Source organism: Aythya ferina (genome assembly GCF_964211825.1).
Source record: "Aythya ferina genome assembly, chromosome: 11".
Classification (NCBI taxonomy): Eukaryota; Metazoa; Chordata; class Aves; order Anseriformes; family Anatidae; genus Aythya; species Aythya ferina.
Window position 1 is genome coordinate 10978422 of NC_140307.1, and position 15645 is coordinate 10994066.

Genomic DNA, 15645 nt, shown 5'->3' on the forward strand with positions numbered 1-15645 from the left:
CTGCCTGTACCACCTAAAACTTCATGTTGCTCTGGGTCTTTCATGGTAGTCAGTGGCAGATGGGCTTGTGCTGATACCAAGGGGGTTGCCAGAGCTGTAGGATGGGGATTCACGTTTTTCCTAAAAAGTGTAACTTCATTGTGTCAACACATTAGATTGAGAGGAACAAGAGGTCCTGGAGAGCAGGGGGACATTAGGTAGGACAGCCAGGATGACATCTTTCAAAGAGAAGGAGACGGTGGACGTCGCTGCGTGTTGCAAAGAGCAACATTTGCTCATGTAGCAAAGAGCATGGGCAGCAAAACGGGTGCATTCCTGGGGTTCAACGGATATATGAATTGTAAATATTGTTGCTAAAAGTTGTAATTCTCTCTTTCGAAGTTATTTTGTTGGTGTCCCTGGAGGATCATGCCTGAGAGGTCAGAGACAGCGCAGAGCAGCTGCTTTGGGAGGACAGATCACTTGCTGCTGATGGGGGGTTTCTGATGCACGTTGACTATGCAAATTCAGATAGTAGGTTTGGTTTCCTCACCTAATTTCGCACCTAACTTCAGTGAGACCGTTTGAATCCTCCCAGACTGGAGAATCGCACAGCAGAGGAAGCCCACAGTTTGGTCGTACCCTAACAGGCTGTGATCTTGGCCATGTCTGCAGAGGTGCATGGACGGGATCCGCGTGCTTCTGTGTGACTGCTGCTCCCCACCAGGCTCTTTTGGACGATCCTTATGGTGTGCTTGAAGGGAGAGGAGGGAAAAGGCTTCAGAAGGCAGACAGCCCTTGCCACATTATGTCCTTAAACCACCACCGCTCCTGCTAAATTAATACCTTCATTCCCTGTGCTGTTCCCCAAAGCCCCACTGCTGCTGTGTAGTTCTCATCCTTTCTCTTCCTATACTTCTTTCAATAGAGTCTCCCCGGCACCTGTGTTAATTAAAGAAAGCCTGAAATCTAATTATTAACTCAACATTTCCAGTCTTGAGATCATCCTTTCAATTGCATTGCTGATATAACAGAGCCACCGAATTCCCTCCCAAGACTGCTGAGACCCACAAGATCACGAGGAGCAGCAAGATGAACCAAGCTGCAGCCAGCTCCCTGGAGCAGCACTGTGGGCAGGGAGCAACCCCACCCAGGGCTCAAATTTCAGTGAATTTTGGGTGCCCATGCACCATCAACTCTTCTGTGCATCTTGCTCATGAAACAGTAGGGTCAAAGCTGGAAATTGGAGACGTGAGATCTCATCTGGAGGTCCAGTCTTGGCACTGTTTTGGGAAAGCGCTACTGAGGATGTGATAGACAACACCAAGAATAACACTGGAAAATGTACTCCATGAGGAAAAATGGAAGGTTCTTGGTTGTTGAGACAAAGAGAAAATTCATAGAAGGCATAAAATCGATCCCTCCCAGTGGTCTGCATACTTAGTCTGACAGACTTTAAAGTACCTCAGGTGATGGATGCTTATCACTCAGTGAGACAAAGCAAGAGCCTATTTAATGCTCTTCCCTTTGATGTCAGCTGAGGCAACGCACCTCAGCTCCTCCAGCTGGAAATCAGCAAATGCACTGCAATCCCACAGCACGTCAGCAGGCTCTGGAGGCTTCCTTTCAAGTGGCTGAATCAAAAGGACTATCTCAGACACCAGCAGTCCCCATGCAACCTGCAGTAGTGCTTGTCCTGAAGTGTTTTCTTGGTGTGCACCACATTTTGCCGGCCCTGACTCTGCAGGGCCTGACCCAAAACAGGCCTAAGCCTGGCTGGACATTGCTTCTGCTCCCTGCCCTGGTGACCACTGTGGAGAAATGCAGAAGGGTGGGTCTGAAAAGAGACCAACATCCACTCCAGACCCTCCTCACCATGCTTTGAGTACAGGCGTGTTTCGGCCATGAGGAATGGGTGCTGATGCTGGATATAGGACCTACCAGATCAGCCCTCTCCACCTCCCCTTGGAAAAGTGCCTTAAATCTGGGGGGTTGTAGGAAACTATGTTAGTAGCAGTGGTGTTAGATGGCAAAGCACCGATGCTCAGAAAGGACTCCACGAAGCCTGGGAGGAGACGCCCCGAGAAAAGGGGATACAGGAATGGAAAGGACAGTCACCAGGATTGCTTTCAGCTCAGTTCGTCACCTGCAGAGATGCGACATGGCAAAATGCTCCAGGGGAAGACTTGAGAAACCTCCACCACCCACACAGGCCAATTGATTTATTGCCTGTTTCCTTCCTACCTCAAAGCCATAGGTTGTAATTTTACCCTGTCTTCCCCATTGTAATTTTACTCTTTGTCTCTATCAATGTTTTAATGAATTCTGCTTGACCCTTTCATTGGAAAAGGTGGTTTTTAATTCCCTCCCCCCCTCCCCGGCCCGTAATTCAGCAATGAAATAAGGCAGCTTATTCATTCCTGGCTCCTCTCCACAATTTTCTCTTGCAGGAAACACTTCTGCTTCCAGGTAGACTGCAATAAGAGCGCTTAGCACAGCTCTCTGCTGCGCTGGAATGAGTCAATGTGAGTTCAACCTTTGGAAAATTGTTTCTTGAAGGCCAGAGACATTTGTTTGTCCTACCCTTAAATGTCTTTCACTGACATATCACAGCAACCACAGCCCATCACTTAGCACCCTGAGTGACAGCACTGTGTAACTGATGGCCCAGTGGATGCCTAACAGGATAAAAAAGAACATGAAATACTCTAATGTCCACAGTTAATGGGGTCAAAAGAGGCCTACTGTAGACAACTACATCTTCAGATGACTTTTGACTGTGCTAGTACAATGCTTCCTTATCATCACAGTTCCTAGTGTTTTTAAAGCATTAAAAATATAAAACAAAACAATGAAATGAAATGAAATGAAATGAAATGAAATGAAATGAAATGAAATAAAATAAAATAAAATAAAATAAAATAAAATAAAATAAAATAAAATAAAATAAAATAAAATAAAATAAAATCACCACAACAAATCCTACAATTGTTCTTATTTTTTTCTTTCTGAAAAACCTGCTTGTCACAGCCCCTTTTAGCTTCATATCTTTCTTCATTTTCCTACCAAAGCTTGGTTTGAGCAAAAAGTACTCAGCCTCCTGCACCACTCATGAGATGCTGTGTCCTCATTCACAGTGTTATTTTTTTCTTTCTTCTTTCATAATGGACTTGTAAACAGACAAGATAGCTTCTATTGTTAAACAAAGCAGCGAAAGCCTCCAGGACACATGAGACACACCACCAGTAATCTCACTTAAAATCAGGTTTGAATTTAAGGACAAAGCAACACGAGAATGGAAAGATACGGAGATAAATTCCCAAGGTCCTTCTCTCCCTTGGGACTGCAAAACCAAAGGTTTGGAGAAGAAGGAGGAGAAAGCCACTGGCAAGTGAAGATCAACTTTTAGGAAACAGATTTTGCATCTCACATGCAAGTACTACAGGGCTGAGAGGGGTTGCTGAAGGCTGTGACTTCTCCAGGGATGTAATTATTGCTGCTTAACACCAGCCTTCTGCTCGAGGTTTTTCTCGGTAAGGCCTACAGAGGAGCTCCGAGCCTCATGCTGGGCTCCCCAAGCTGACGCAGCTCTGCCCTGCCACAGCACGTGGGACTGGCAGTGCCGAACCCAGCAGCGTTACAGATGGGGTCTCCATCCACGGGGATCTTCCAAAAATGTCTGGAGGTGGCCCTGGACAGGGGAGCAGGGATTAGACCCAGGGATGCCCCCAAGCTCAACCATGCTGTGACCCTGTGATTCCGTGAGAGATCAAGCATGGAGGATTTCTGCCTCCCCTGGGATTCCTAGAAACTGGCGATGCTTGAAAAGCAAGAACAGGCTGAAGGTGTTGCATTGCCCAGCTACAAATCCTCTTGGCTGCTTTCAGGGAAAATCCCACACCAGCAGCACAGAGCATCCCCACGTCTGCACCTACATTGCTCTCTCCTGCCTGTGAACATGCAAAGCAACTTTCTGAGCTTTCTTGGCAATGATTTTCTAGGTACAACTGCACTAAAAATGCTGTGAGCATGCTACGGGCAATTTAGGACAGGGAGTCCTTGTAGAATTATTATTATTTTATTTTATTTTTTGCATTTTTTCAAGCTTTGGTTAAACTTTTCAGCAAAGTCCAGGAGCGGTGTGGGCTGCAGCTCTGGATGCTGCTGGTCTGGCCTTCCTGCCCCAGCAGCTCCCACTAGGGCTGGTTCCCACCTGGTTGCAATGTCCCACTCCTCATTTTTGCCCACACGACCACAACATGAAAGATGATGGGGGAAGTATCGAAGTTTAATTTCTTCCCCAGAGAGGTTTATAATGTCTGGATCAGCTCTCTCTTGTCTGTAGAGTGGTTCAGCTGCCATCACATTGTTCCACTGGGGGCACAGAGGTGAGAACAGCTCAAGCCAGCCTTGTCCCTGATCATTCTGCACCCGGTTCATGTTCAGCAATCAGGTGTTGAGCCCCACAAGCAGTTGTGTTGGCAACACTGAGGCACAGCCACACAGAGCGCAGGGCTTTGCGCTGTCTCTGCTGTCAGCACAGAGGATTGTGCAAGGGACTTTGCCTGCCCAGGCCTTGGAGCATGTTCGTACCGCACCAGAGCCTGCAGCTCTCATGGGTAAAGAAGGCTGTCTGGAAGTTATTCCTCCAGTTTTCTTGTTGAGTAGTAAAACGGGTTCGATATAGCTCCTGTGAAAGCTGGTAGGGGAGAGTTGCACCGATGCCATCCCAGCAGCCCTTGACTACAATCTCCTCGTGAGAAATCAGCCAACCTCAATTCCCAGTAAATGGGAATCAGAAGAATGGCAGGGCACAAAACAGTTCTATAATCCTAAAATCTAAGGGGGAGAACCCGAATTAGGGTTCTCACTGCAGTTTGCAAACTCCCAGGGATACAGAGCTTTGCTCTGTTTGATTTGGTGCAGGAATGGATCTGGAACAAGGGCAAGATTTTCCATGTTGGTGGTTGATCAGTGTTTGTACGGGGCGCTCTTTGTTGAACAGTCATGTTGGCTCATTGGTGTACATGCCAAGAAGTCATAGGGAGAAAAATCTGCTTGGGGCATGCCCTTGGAGTTGGGGAGACCAAAAAGCCAGAATGAAAGGTGTAAATGGTTTCAAATGCATACAGATGACATCTGTATAATTAATTACCTTGATTTAAGTTACGCTGATTTTTGTGTGTGTGTGTGTGTGTGCGTAGATAATGCCGAAGGCTACACTGTTATCTTAGAGAAATGTTTGTGTCTGGGGATTCGTTCTCACCCTGCCAATAATAAACCTTCCCTGGAGTTTCTGAAACATTAATTACAATTTTGTAACACACAAGTTTTGCAACCAGCTCAAGGTAATTCTCTATAACACCACGCTCTGACAGAAACAAATTAATCGGTGAATTGAAAAATGACAGTTGCCTAGGCATGAGTGCTCAAGACTTTGCTATGTTTGTTATGAATAAATAAAATGGGTCTCACCATGCTTGCCAGCCCGTTTGCCTACATACGCACACACACACCCTCTGACACAGCTTGCACCTGGGAAGAACCCACCTCCCCCAGACAAATGCAAGCTCAAACAACCTCAAGCAGGAGAAGAAGCTGAAAGCGAGGCTCTCAGACATAGCTGGACAACACAGTGTTTCCTTCCCTGCCCTAAAAAACTGGGATGGATAACTGCTTGACTTGTCAGCCCACCTTGGCCAATGGATGGAGTGGGGAGCGGTAAAAACCCCATTCTGAATCTTCCTCCTCATCCTGCTCCTAAAGCTAGCTCATGCTGTAGTGGGAAGCGTGATTCCCTTGGGCAGGAGCTGTCTGTTACAGGCCCATCCAGGTCCACCAGAGCACAGGTCCCATCCAGGTGCCATCAGAGCACAGCTGTGCCCATGAAAGCTGCTCTCTGCAGCACCTTTTAATACTTTTTGGGTTTCTGCTGTCATATGGAGAGGAATTAGCCTCTCAGCCGGGCACTCTATGGCTGCCTTTCCTCCTCATCCATTTGGGAAGGAGCTAAATTCCCATTGGCATTATATTTCTTAATTAGCACAATCACTCAAATTACAGTGGCTTCCCTGCAAGCCACAACGTGTTCAGGACTGTGGCAGGTCTTCATAAATTGTATAAGAAATGTCAGCTATCTTAGCAGTTACAGTTTACAGCTCCCAAGTAGCTTTTTATAGAGAAAAAGACGTGCTAAAAATATAGGTACCAGTCGTGATACTGAAACTCTTTTCTCAGCGCAACTTCCTTTGCCCTTTCATTAGTTTCAAGGGACTGGCTGTCACCTCCTAAAGGAGAAAGGTGTTAACATCAATTCAGAAATGAAGGAAGGGAAACGATGGGTGTACACAAACATATATGTCTGCATATAATATACACATATACACGTCTATATATAGTATATGTATATATATTACCCACTGGACTGGGGACAAGGAAAACAAAATTACTTAACTGATGAGAAACAAATGCTGTATGATCAGTACTGTACATGTAGTATGCGATATAGATGCTAAGGTTGTGTCACAGGGAAGACAAACACAATAAATATTTCTGGCTTTTATTTACAACAGAAGGAGAATGACACAGTCACACCTTAACACCAAATGCTTCACAGATTCAGACTTGTTGAGGTTGGAGGCACGTCTGGAAGTCATCTGGCTGAATCTCCCTGCTCAAGCTGTGTGACTCAAGAGCATGCCCAGGACCACGTCCAGGTGGTTTTTGAAGATCCCCATGGATGGAGACCCCACAGGCTCTCTGGGCAGCCTGGGCCAGTGCCCCATCACCTGCACAGCACAGGAGCGCTTCCCGATGCTCAGATGGAGCCTGCCCAAGGAGGTGGTGGAGTCACCATCCCTGGAGGTCTTTAGAAGACGTTTTGATGTAGAGCTTAGTGATATGGTTTAGTGGAGGACTGGTTAGTGTTAGGTCAGAGGTTGGACTCCGTGACCTTGGTGGTCTCTTCCAATCTAGGTGATTCTGTGGTTCTGTGAAGTACGCCTCTGGCTCTCTTCTGGTGAGGACCCAGCACCGGACCCAGCGCTCCAGGTGTGGGCTAACTGGTGATCTGGTGCTTCTGAATCTATCTGTAACTACGGAAAGCACTGAGCATGAGCCATCACAATAACCTTTTTTTATTTTTTTTTTAACTGTAGGATTTGAAAACGAGTACCCCAAAAGTGCTAGCAGTTCAGGAAGTCACCGAGCAATCAAAACCAATAGTCAATAAATCCTAACGACTGACGACGCAAGCTCCATAGGATTGGGGAAAAACCCAGCCCTGGGTTTTCACATTTCTGAAAAGCGAGTGGGCGGCCGCGAAGCCTAGCCCCACTCACCCGACAAGAACCCTAAATAAAACCGTGCGACCGCCGACTTTGGGGCAGAATAAGGACAAAAAAAAAAAAAACACACGGCGTTAATCAGGAGCTGACGAGCACCCTGCCCGCCCCAGAAGCCGGATTTTGGGCGAGCGGAGGCACGGAGCGCCTCAGAGCGGGGCCTGCCGCGTGTGTGTGCGGGGACCCAAGCACGGAGCGGGGGCTCCCGGTGCCAAGCAGGGCCCGGCCCGGCCGCGGCCCCGTCCCCGTAGGCCCAGCCCGGTGGCGGTGGCGGCGGTGGAGCGGGGGGGTGCGGAGGGGAGGGGGGGGGCGGTCTCGCCGTGCCCCGTCCCGGCCCCGCCCCGCCCCCGGCCCCGCCCGCCGCCGCCGCCGCCATGTTGCGGCCGTTGGTGCCCGGTGCGGGGTGAGGCCTGCGCGGGGCCCCGGCGGCTGCTCGGTGGCCGGCGGAGGAGCCGCCTGTGCGGGTGAGTGCCGCCCGCCCGCCCGGCCGGCCGCGCCGGGGCCCGCCCTGCCCTTCCCTTCCCTTCTTTTCCCTTCCCCTCCCTGCGCTGCTCGCTCGCCCTCCGCCCAGCCCCGCGGCTGCCTCCCGCTGCCGCTGCTGCTGCCGCCCCGCGGGCAGGGCAGGGCGGGCGGCCCCACCGCCACCACCACCACCGGCAACCGTGGAGCCGCGGTGGCGGTGAGGAGAGGAGGAGGAGGAGGAGGAGGAGGAGGCGGCTCCCGGCCGGCCTCCGCGGCCCGGCCCCGGCGGGCGAGCAAACTTCGGCGGGGCTCGCCCACGTGCGGGGCCGCGGGGCTGGGCCGCGGCGGGCTGACAGCGCGGCCGGGCTGGGGGAGGAACGGGAGGGACGGAGGGAGAAAGGGAGAAAGGGCGGGGGGGGGCGGCCGCCTGCCTGCCTGCCCTTTGTGTCGGGTGGCGGGGCCTGAGCGCTGCCCCCCGGTGCCGGCTGCGGGTTGCAGCCCCCCGGCCGGAGCCCCCGCTGCCTGGCAGAGTTCGCTGAGCTTTGGGCTCGCTGCCTCTTGACAGCCCCTGGCCGGCCCCGCTGCCAGCTGGCGGCTGCTCCCCGCGCTTCCCCGCTCCTGACAGCCCAGCCGAACCCCTGGCAAGCAGTCCCGGCCTGCCTCCGCGCCCGCTCCGGGAAAAAGCTGCTTTTTTCCGGGCCTGCCGTTGCAGCAGGAGGTGTTTTTCCGTTGTACCTAACTGTTGTCTTGCAGCTGTATGAATATTTATTGTCTTGAGACGCCCAGCCTCATGTAATTGTGCTCTCGTGTTAGGTGGCAAGCCTGAACTTCCTCCTCGAGCAGCATGCTACGCGCTGGTTGGAAGTCTGGAGAAGAGGAGCCGCTGCGGATCTCCCAAAGTCCGCAGGAATAACGCTGCTGGTGAAAGGTTTGTACAGGACGTGTGCGGGAGACACCGGGTACTGAGGTACCTCTGCGGAGTTGGGAAGCTTAAGCCAGAGCAGAAGGCCCTAGGCTTTGCCATAGCGCCTGCAGCAAGTTTGCGGGGATGGCATGGAGACATCTAGGTTCCCTGCCTCCTGGAGAAACACGCTGTTCTGCGGTTGGCTTTGCACAGTGAAATACATGTGTTTTACTCTGTGAGTCCTTGTTCTCTCCGTATGTTACTGATCTAACCCGTTGCTTTGGAAGTTTCAACCTCCATGTCTTTTATAGGCAACCAGAGAGAGAAACTTGGCTTCTGAGCTTTGTTTCTAAGGCAAGTCTTTAGCAATGGAAGGACGGAGTAAGGATGGAAGTCCCTATTTTCTGCTTTCCTCATAAGCCAGTTCTTGGAAAGTTTGGGCAGAATTTCGTCAATATACTTGTCCCGTTTGTTATCTAAGAGCAGAAATAAGTAGTGTCTAATCAAAGTTTTAAATTTATGTCTTTTAAAATCTCTTCCATTGGCAAGATGTTTATGCAGTCTTCTCCAGAATTTGTGTCCAACTTTGCTTTTCTGAAGGAATTGTAGCTTTGACAAGTTTAAGATGCAGTTTTGTGTAGAAATGCTTGAATAGAGGCTTCTTCTCATAATAGTAAAGAACATGAACTCGTCTTTTATAGGCCTGAAGACGTACACGAAATCTGAAAATGCAGGGTTTCTTCCAAGAAAAGCTTATTTTGTAATGCTGCGGATACCTTGGATTCATTTTTGCCTCGTGTTTTAAAATACACATCCAGAAATGTGGATAGGTATTTGGGGGCGAGAAGAGAAGGGTCGAGTGATTGGCAAGCTGATTTTTCTGTATATAAAACTTGGGTGTTCCAGGTTACGGAACGAAATGTCTTCCTCGCGTAGGGATTTGTGTGCCAGGAATCTCAGCAGCTGAACGATGCCTAGCTCCTGCCCAACTGGCACAAGTTTTCCCACCCAAAGGAAAGGGAGGTTTCAGGTCTGCGCTCCTTGCCAACTGCAATAATCTGTGATGTTTCTAAACTCATTATCAAGTGCTGGTGATTTGAAGCATATGGGTAATCCTCTGGGCTTTGGGGACTTAACTCAAAGCACCGTTGCCCTACCTGGCTGAGGGATGGGACTTGTAAATTACTGCAGAGCCCTGTCTGGACATTCATATTTGTGGTTTAATTTAAGAATGAGAACAAGTTTAAGCTAAACCACAGCGAGCCACTTTTAAGCCAAGTAAATCTCCACAGAAGTGTGTTGGAGTAGATTAACCAAAGCAACACCTCCGGGGCTTGTCTGTAGGCATGGCTGAACTAATGCTTGAAGACCAGTATGCCTTGTTCTGTGCTGCGGTGATTTCTTCTGGCCCAGCTCTAGAAATAGAAATGCTGGTTCCCTGTACCAGCAGTCTGCCAGGAAGAGTTCTGTTTTGTTTGCTTTTAAATGTGGCATTTGATGAACTTTTTTAACCCAGTCACAAATAATAAAAGCAGCCTTCAATTAGCAGCTCCCAGCCTGGTGGGGGAGGTGTCAAACAGCTACTTTCTCTCCCTCTGCCTCATCCCAAGGTCCTTGTTCCTCCCTGCCTGCACCTCTGCTCTCAGCTCTTCCCCCTTCTTTTGGGCTCTTGCCACTCCTTCCTTCTCTCTCACTCCCTGCTGGCTTTGGCAGCACGGATGCAGCCCAAGTCAAGTGAGTGTGGCGGGACTGACTTTGCCTGTGGGTGCTCCTTGCCAAGCAGGAACTGGTGCTCTGCAAGTTTACTTGGTGCTCTTTGGGCCTTTTCCTCCCTGCATACATCAGTTTGCTTTCAAATGAAACGTGTTAAATGATGGCTCATTAAATGTTTGGGAAGTCTATTTGTTGCACCAACATTTCGGTTAAACGTGGGGGCAAAACCCATACAGCAGTGAGCACAAATGTTCAAGCAATTCTGTGCTGTCAGTTCTCATCATGCATCTCATCAGAGCTTTATTATTGCTGTCGTAGGGCTCTGTGGCTGGTGTCTAAGCTCCACTCCCTTCTGGAGGGCTTGTGAAGAGAGCTGGCTGGGAACATCACTTCTTGTTACGATTCAGATCTGATCCTTTACTCTGTCTTTGGGCAGTTTGGGCTTGGTGGCATCATTATATAATTAAGGATTGCCCCCAGTTTCAAATAACCCCTGCTTGGTTTGCAGTTTGCTTTGAGCGGCTGTACTGAAATATTTACTGAAGACTTGTATTATTTAAATTGCCCTGCGTAGGGAGTCATCTCAGTTTTCAGGCCTATTTCTCTTGGCCTACCTATTTACCTCTAGCTTTTTGGCCTTGAAGGAGGACTGAATTCTTCAGATTATTAGCTCTCAAAAAAAAAAAAGAAAAAAAAAGAAAAAAAAAAAAGAAAAAAAAAAAACAGTAATGTACTTCTGAATCTTTTAAGTTGAATTTCATGATGACAGTTGTTCTTGGAGGTATCAGGTTGAAACAACATCTTCTGTGTGGGCTTGGTGACGTTCAAAAGGTTGTGTTTGGACCAGAGGTGAAGGGGATGCCATCTTCCACTGCTTTGCTTGCAACAGCAGGAGCAGCTCCGCACACAACCTGGAGAGGAGAGGTGGTGTTGCAGGACTGTAGATGAACAGCTCCTGTCATTTGTCATCTGTCCCTGTGGCTTGAGCAGGATGGGAACTGAGCTTTTGCTGATTGTCCAGGAGCAGTGCAGGTAGAAGAGGTTCCTTCCCCATGATTGCCCTCCAAAGCAGCACGGCAGAAGGGGTGAAGATGACAAAAACTGAGAACTGATGCTAGTGGGAGACCCTCGGTGTGGTGAAAATTGCCTGGTGGCCGCAGTTTGAACTGATACTGGTCACCGGTGGGCCTGGAGGAGTCAGAGTGGGGTTCCCTCTCCCTAGAGAGCTTGCTTGGCCTGCATATCTTTGTGCCAAGCAAGCTGTGTTTAAAAAAAGGTGGGTCCCGCAGAGCAAATATCTTTGTGTGTCTAAAGTCAATCTTGGAGTAGTTGAAATGGAGGTTGAAGTGTCTGCAGCAGATGTTTCTAGCCTTTGTGCCATGCTGCGTTAGTGTTTTGGGTAGTTTGTGTTTTTTGTCACATAAGAGTCATTTGCATCAACATCTTACAAAGTTTGTCCTTGAGAGAAATAATACCTATTGCATTAAAGGGTAAATTTATTGGGGACAATGCTTAATTCATCCTAAGTCCAGCCACACTCAGAGTACTGAACCATCACGATGACAGATGCACAAATAACGTAACACACCCTTAATCTAGTCGCGTTCCATGAACTACCACGGCCACGCTTGAGGAGTTTGGTCATGTTCAGTGAGAACTACCATGGCTTGATTAACGAGTAGTGCAATTTATTAGAGCAACAGATGCACAGGTTCTTTGGATTGCTGGTGATAAATTCACTGTCTGTAAAGCACGTGCAAATACCAAGAGTGTGAGTAACACTATCTGGCTACAAATGCATGAAAAGATATAAAGTGACTCTGTAGAGACTTCTGTTTCCCAGAGAGGCGTGGTTACACCTTGGAGGCAAGTAGCTTTTGGGATGGAGGTGTGTTTTGGTATTAGAATGGACAAAGTTCATCAAAAGGACAGCATTTTGTCTAAAACACGGCAGGCAGTTGGCCCGGGGTAGCAAATATGCAGCTTATCGGTTCTGATGTACGTTCACGTTCCCATCTTATCACTGAGCCTGGCTATGGTGTCTCCACTCTGCTCCACCCTCTGTACATTTCCTCTTAGAGTCAGCACACCAGGTTCCTCTGGTGTGGTCAACACCTAAGGTTAGAGGCCTAGGGAACTTCTGTGGAGTGCAGCTACACTCCGCCCTGGAGGCTTCTTCAATGCTGTACCTTTTCTTTAAAATGTGAATATAAGTTTAATTTCTAAGGCACCTCTGGCAATTACACCTTAACAACTGACAACGTATTTTGCTTTTAATTGTAGCTTTCATCATGGGGGACATGAAAACCCCAGACTTTGATGACCTCTTGGCTGCTTTTGACATCCCTGATCCGACAAGCCTTGATGCCAAGGAGACCATCCCGTCAGCTGGGGAGGAGAACGAGAATCACCTGAAGTCATCGGGAATCTGTATAGATGAAAATGTGTCCTTGTCCCACTCTTTGCCTCCCTCCGATGCTCCTGTCGTGAGTGTAATAGTGAAGAACACGAGTCGCCAGGAGTCCTTTGAAGCAGAGAAGGAGGGAAATCACCTGGGGACTGGTCTGCTGCACAACGGGTTTCGTGGCTCTGATCTGCCATCAGAGGCTCATGCTTTAGTGCATAGTTATGGGAAGTTTGAGTCGACTTTTATTAATGGTGATAGCTCAAGAAGTTACTCTGAAAAATTGGACCAGTCCAAATCGGAGCCTTTGCCAACATTTAGTCAGTTTAGCCCGATTTCCAGCCCTGAACCAGAGGATGCGTTCAAAGAGAACAGTATTGGTGATAAACTGAAACATGCCCAAACTCCGTATTTTCCACCGCCTTCCATGTATATACCAACAGGAGCCTCAGTACTAGATCATTTTAGGAAGGTGCCAGAGCCTGAATTAAGCATGTTTGATCAGTACTGTAAAAAGGATCAAAAGATGGAGATCCACTTCCAGCCAGATAGTAGGCTGGAAATGAACAGGAGAGACCAAGACAAAGCAGCAGAGAGGTTTGTGGAGTCAAGCAAGGACTTGGTAGATACTAATAGCTTTCTTGGAGAAGGCTTGGTGTTTGGAGATCTCCCTCACAATAATTTAGGAGAAGATAAAGGGTCTGTGCCCGACCTGAACATGTCTTCGTCAGTACCACCTCGCCAGAGGTTAAAGCCAACTCATTCGAAGTTGTCATCCTGCGTGGCTGCGTTAGTAGCTCTTCAGGCCAAAAAGGTTGCCTGTATTCCCAAAGGCGATCAGCCGAATCTTACAAAGGAACCTGGTCCTTTTAAAGATGGGACAAAGGGAAGTCCAAAAATGCCCAAGTCGCCAAAGAGTCCGCGAAGCCCCTTAGAGGTGGTGAGGAAGGCCAGCAAGCAGCCTGAGAGTCCTCGAAGCGTGTGCAGTGACAGCAGTGGGAAAGGCTCGCCTTCCATGGCAGCCGGCTCTCCGCCAGCTATTCCCAAAGTTAGAATAAAGACTATCAAGACATCCTCTGGTGAAATCAAAAGAACTGTTACTAGAATTTTGCCAGAAAATGATGAGCTGGGTAAATCGTTAGAAGAGTCACCTGCAGAAACCTCATCTGCTGAAGAGTTTATCAAATCCTTCCCTTCCCCTGACACTAGCGCAGTTATGGAAAGCGAGGCTAGCAAGAACTCAACCAAAAATGGGGCTGCTTTGGCTATCCAGCTGTCGAACATAGCGAGCCCTTACGCAGACAGTATGAAAACAGATCTTGCTGCAAACAGCACATCTGCTGTGTCTTTATCTCCTCTGCCAAACTGCAGCGGCGGTGCCATAAAAGTCGGTTTCACTGGGCAGCAGCTGAGCAAGAGGCAGCAGCAGAGTATCGTGGTGCAGCCGTCCAGCGTGACCACCTCCAGCCTTCTTCCCAAAGCCGTGCACTTGGCAAATCTCAACCTAGTTCCGCACAGTGTTGCTGCTTCTGTTACAGCGAAGTCATCAGCGCAGAGGCGGAATCAGCCTCAGGTGACTCAAATGTCGGTGCCGCTGGTGCATCAAGTCAAGAAAGCTGCTCCTGTCGTTGTGGAGGCATTTAACAAAGTACTGCACAGTGCCAATCCGGTGCCAATATATACTCCCAACCTTAGCCCTCCACCTGACACCAGTATTAATTTACCTGCCTCTGGGTACTGTTGCCTGGAATGTGGGGATTCGTTTGCCTTAGAGAAAAGCCTGACTCAACACTATAGTAGGCGAAGCGTTCACATTGAAGTCATGTGCACTCAGTGTTCAACTATGCTACTTTTTTTTAATAAGTGTAGCTTGCTTAAACATGCAAGAGATCATAAGAGCAAAGGATTTATCATGCAGTGTTCTCAGCTGTTGATGAAACCGATCTCCTTAGACCAAATGTTTTCACCTTCTACAAGCTCTTCAGCATCTTTGGCTCCTCAGACTTTGCACTCGCCCTCTCCTTCACGTAAACCCAATGCTACTTCAGGAAACGGGGTAGGAATTTCTACAAACACTCAGCCCGCTTTGCCTCTGTACACGGACCCATTGCGACTAATCCGTCAAGGACTCAAGTGTTTAGAATGTAACAAGCAGGCGCAGGATTACGTTGCTTTAGCGGCTCATTACCAGAGAACCTCAGAAGATAATGAGAGACTGGTAAGTCATCATTTTAATGTTGTTAGTTAAATCTGACTTTAAAGACACTGTCCTCTAGGGAAAGAAGTAGGTGTCATAGTGGCAAATGAGTCGCTTTGTTTAAAAAAAAAAAAAAAAGTGCTTGCAGGGAACATTTGGGATATGTGTGGGCCCGGATGTGTGCATCTGAAGGGATGTCTTGGCATTGCTTGCTTACCTTCTTTTTACCCTTTGCCAGTAAAGAGTGGATAGTGTCTAATTATGGGGATGACAAGAAAAGAGCCAGAGGGAGACTATGGAGATCTTCCGAGCATCAAAGAAAGATGGTGTTGGAGATCAGAGATCACCAGCAAGCACATCAAGTGCTGAGAAGTGCCTTCAACAGGCTTTTGTGCTCTAGGCTTGGGTACAGGAAACCTGACAGAGCTTAATTTTACCTTTCCTAGAACTTGTGCCAAAATCTTTGCATTACACTTCGAACTTTTGGTGCTGTTTTTTAACTTTTTGTTTTTTAACTGGTAAAGCGTATATTGGGATGGAACTAGCTGAGAGGTTAGCAGCATCTACTGATGAAGAGGAAGGGGATGCTTTCTGTTACGTACCATGATGATACACTTTGGTGTGTGTGTGTGTAGGGTTTTTT

The 15645-nt window shown here is 48.4% G+C and overlaps 1 protein-coding gene across 3 annotated transcripts in view; it reads left to right on the forward strand.

The window, feature by feature from the left end:
• Positions 1 to 7658: 7658 nt before the first annotated feature.
• Positions 7659 to 15645, forward strand: part of ZNF592 (zinc finger protein 592) — a 40642-nt gene continuing 32655 nt past the window's right edge. For 2 of the 3 annotated variants that reach the window (XM_084532326.1, XM_084532328.1), the window contains exons 1-3: positions 7659 to 7786; positions 8598 to 8712; positions 12685 to 15023. In XM_084532326.1, coding sequence (XP_084388452.1) covers positions 12693 to 15023 — 2331 coding nt within the window. In that variant the 5' untranslated portion in view covers positions 7659 to 7786; positions 8598 to 8712; positions 12685 to 12692. Of the gene's footprint in view, positions 7787 to 8225; positions 8503 to 8597; positions 8713 to 12684; positions 15024 to 15645 lie in introns of those variants that run through there. The other variant, XM_084532327.1, reaches the window with a different exon arrangement.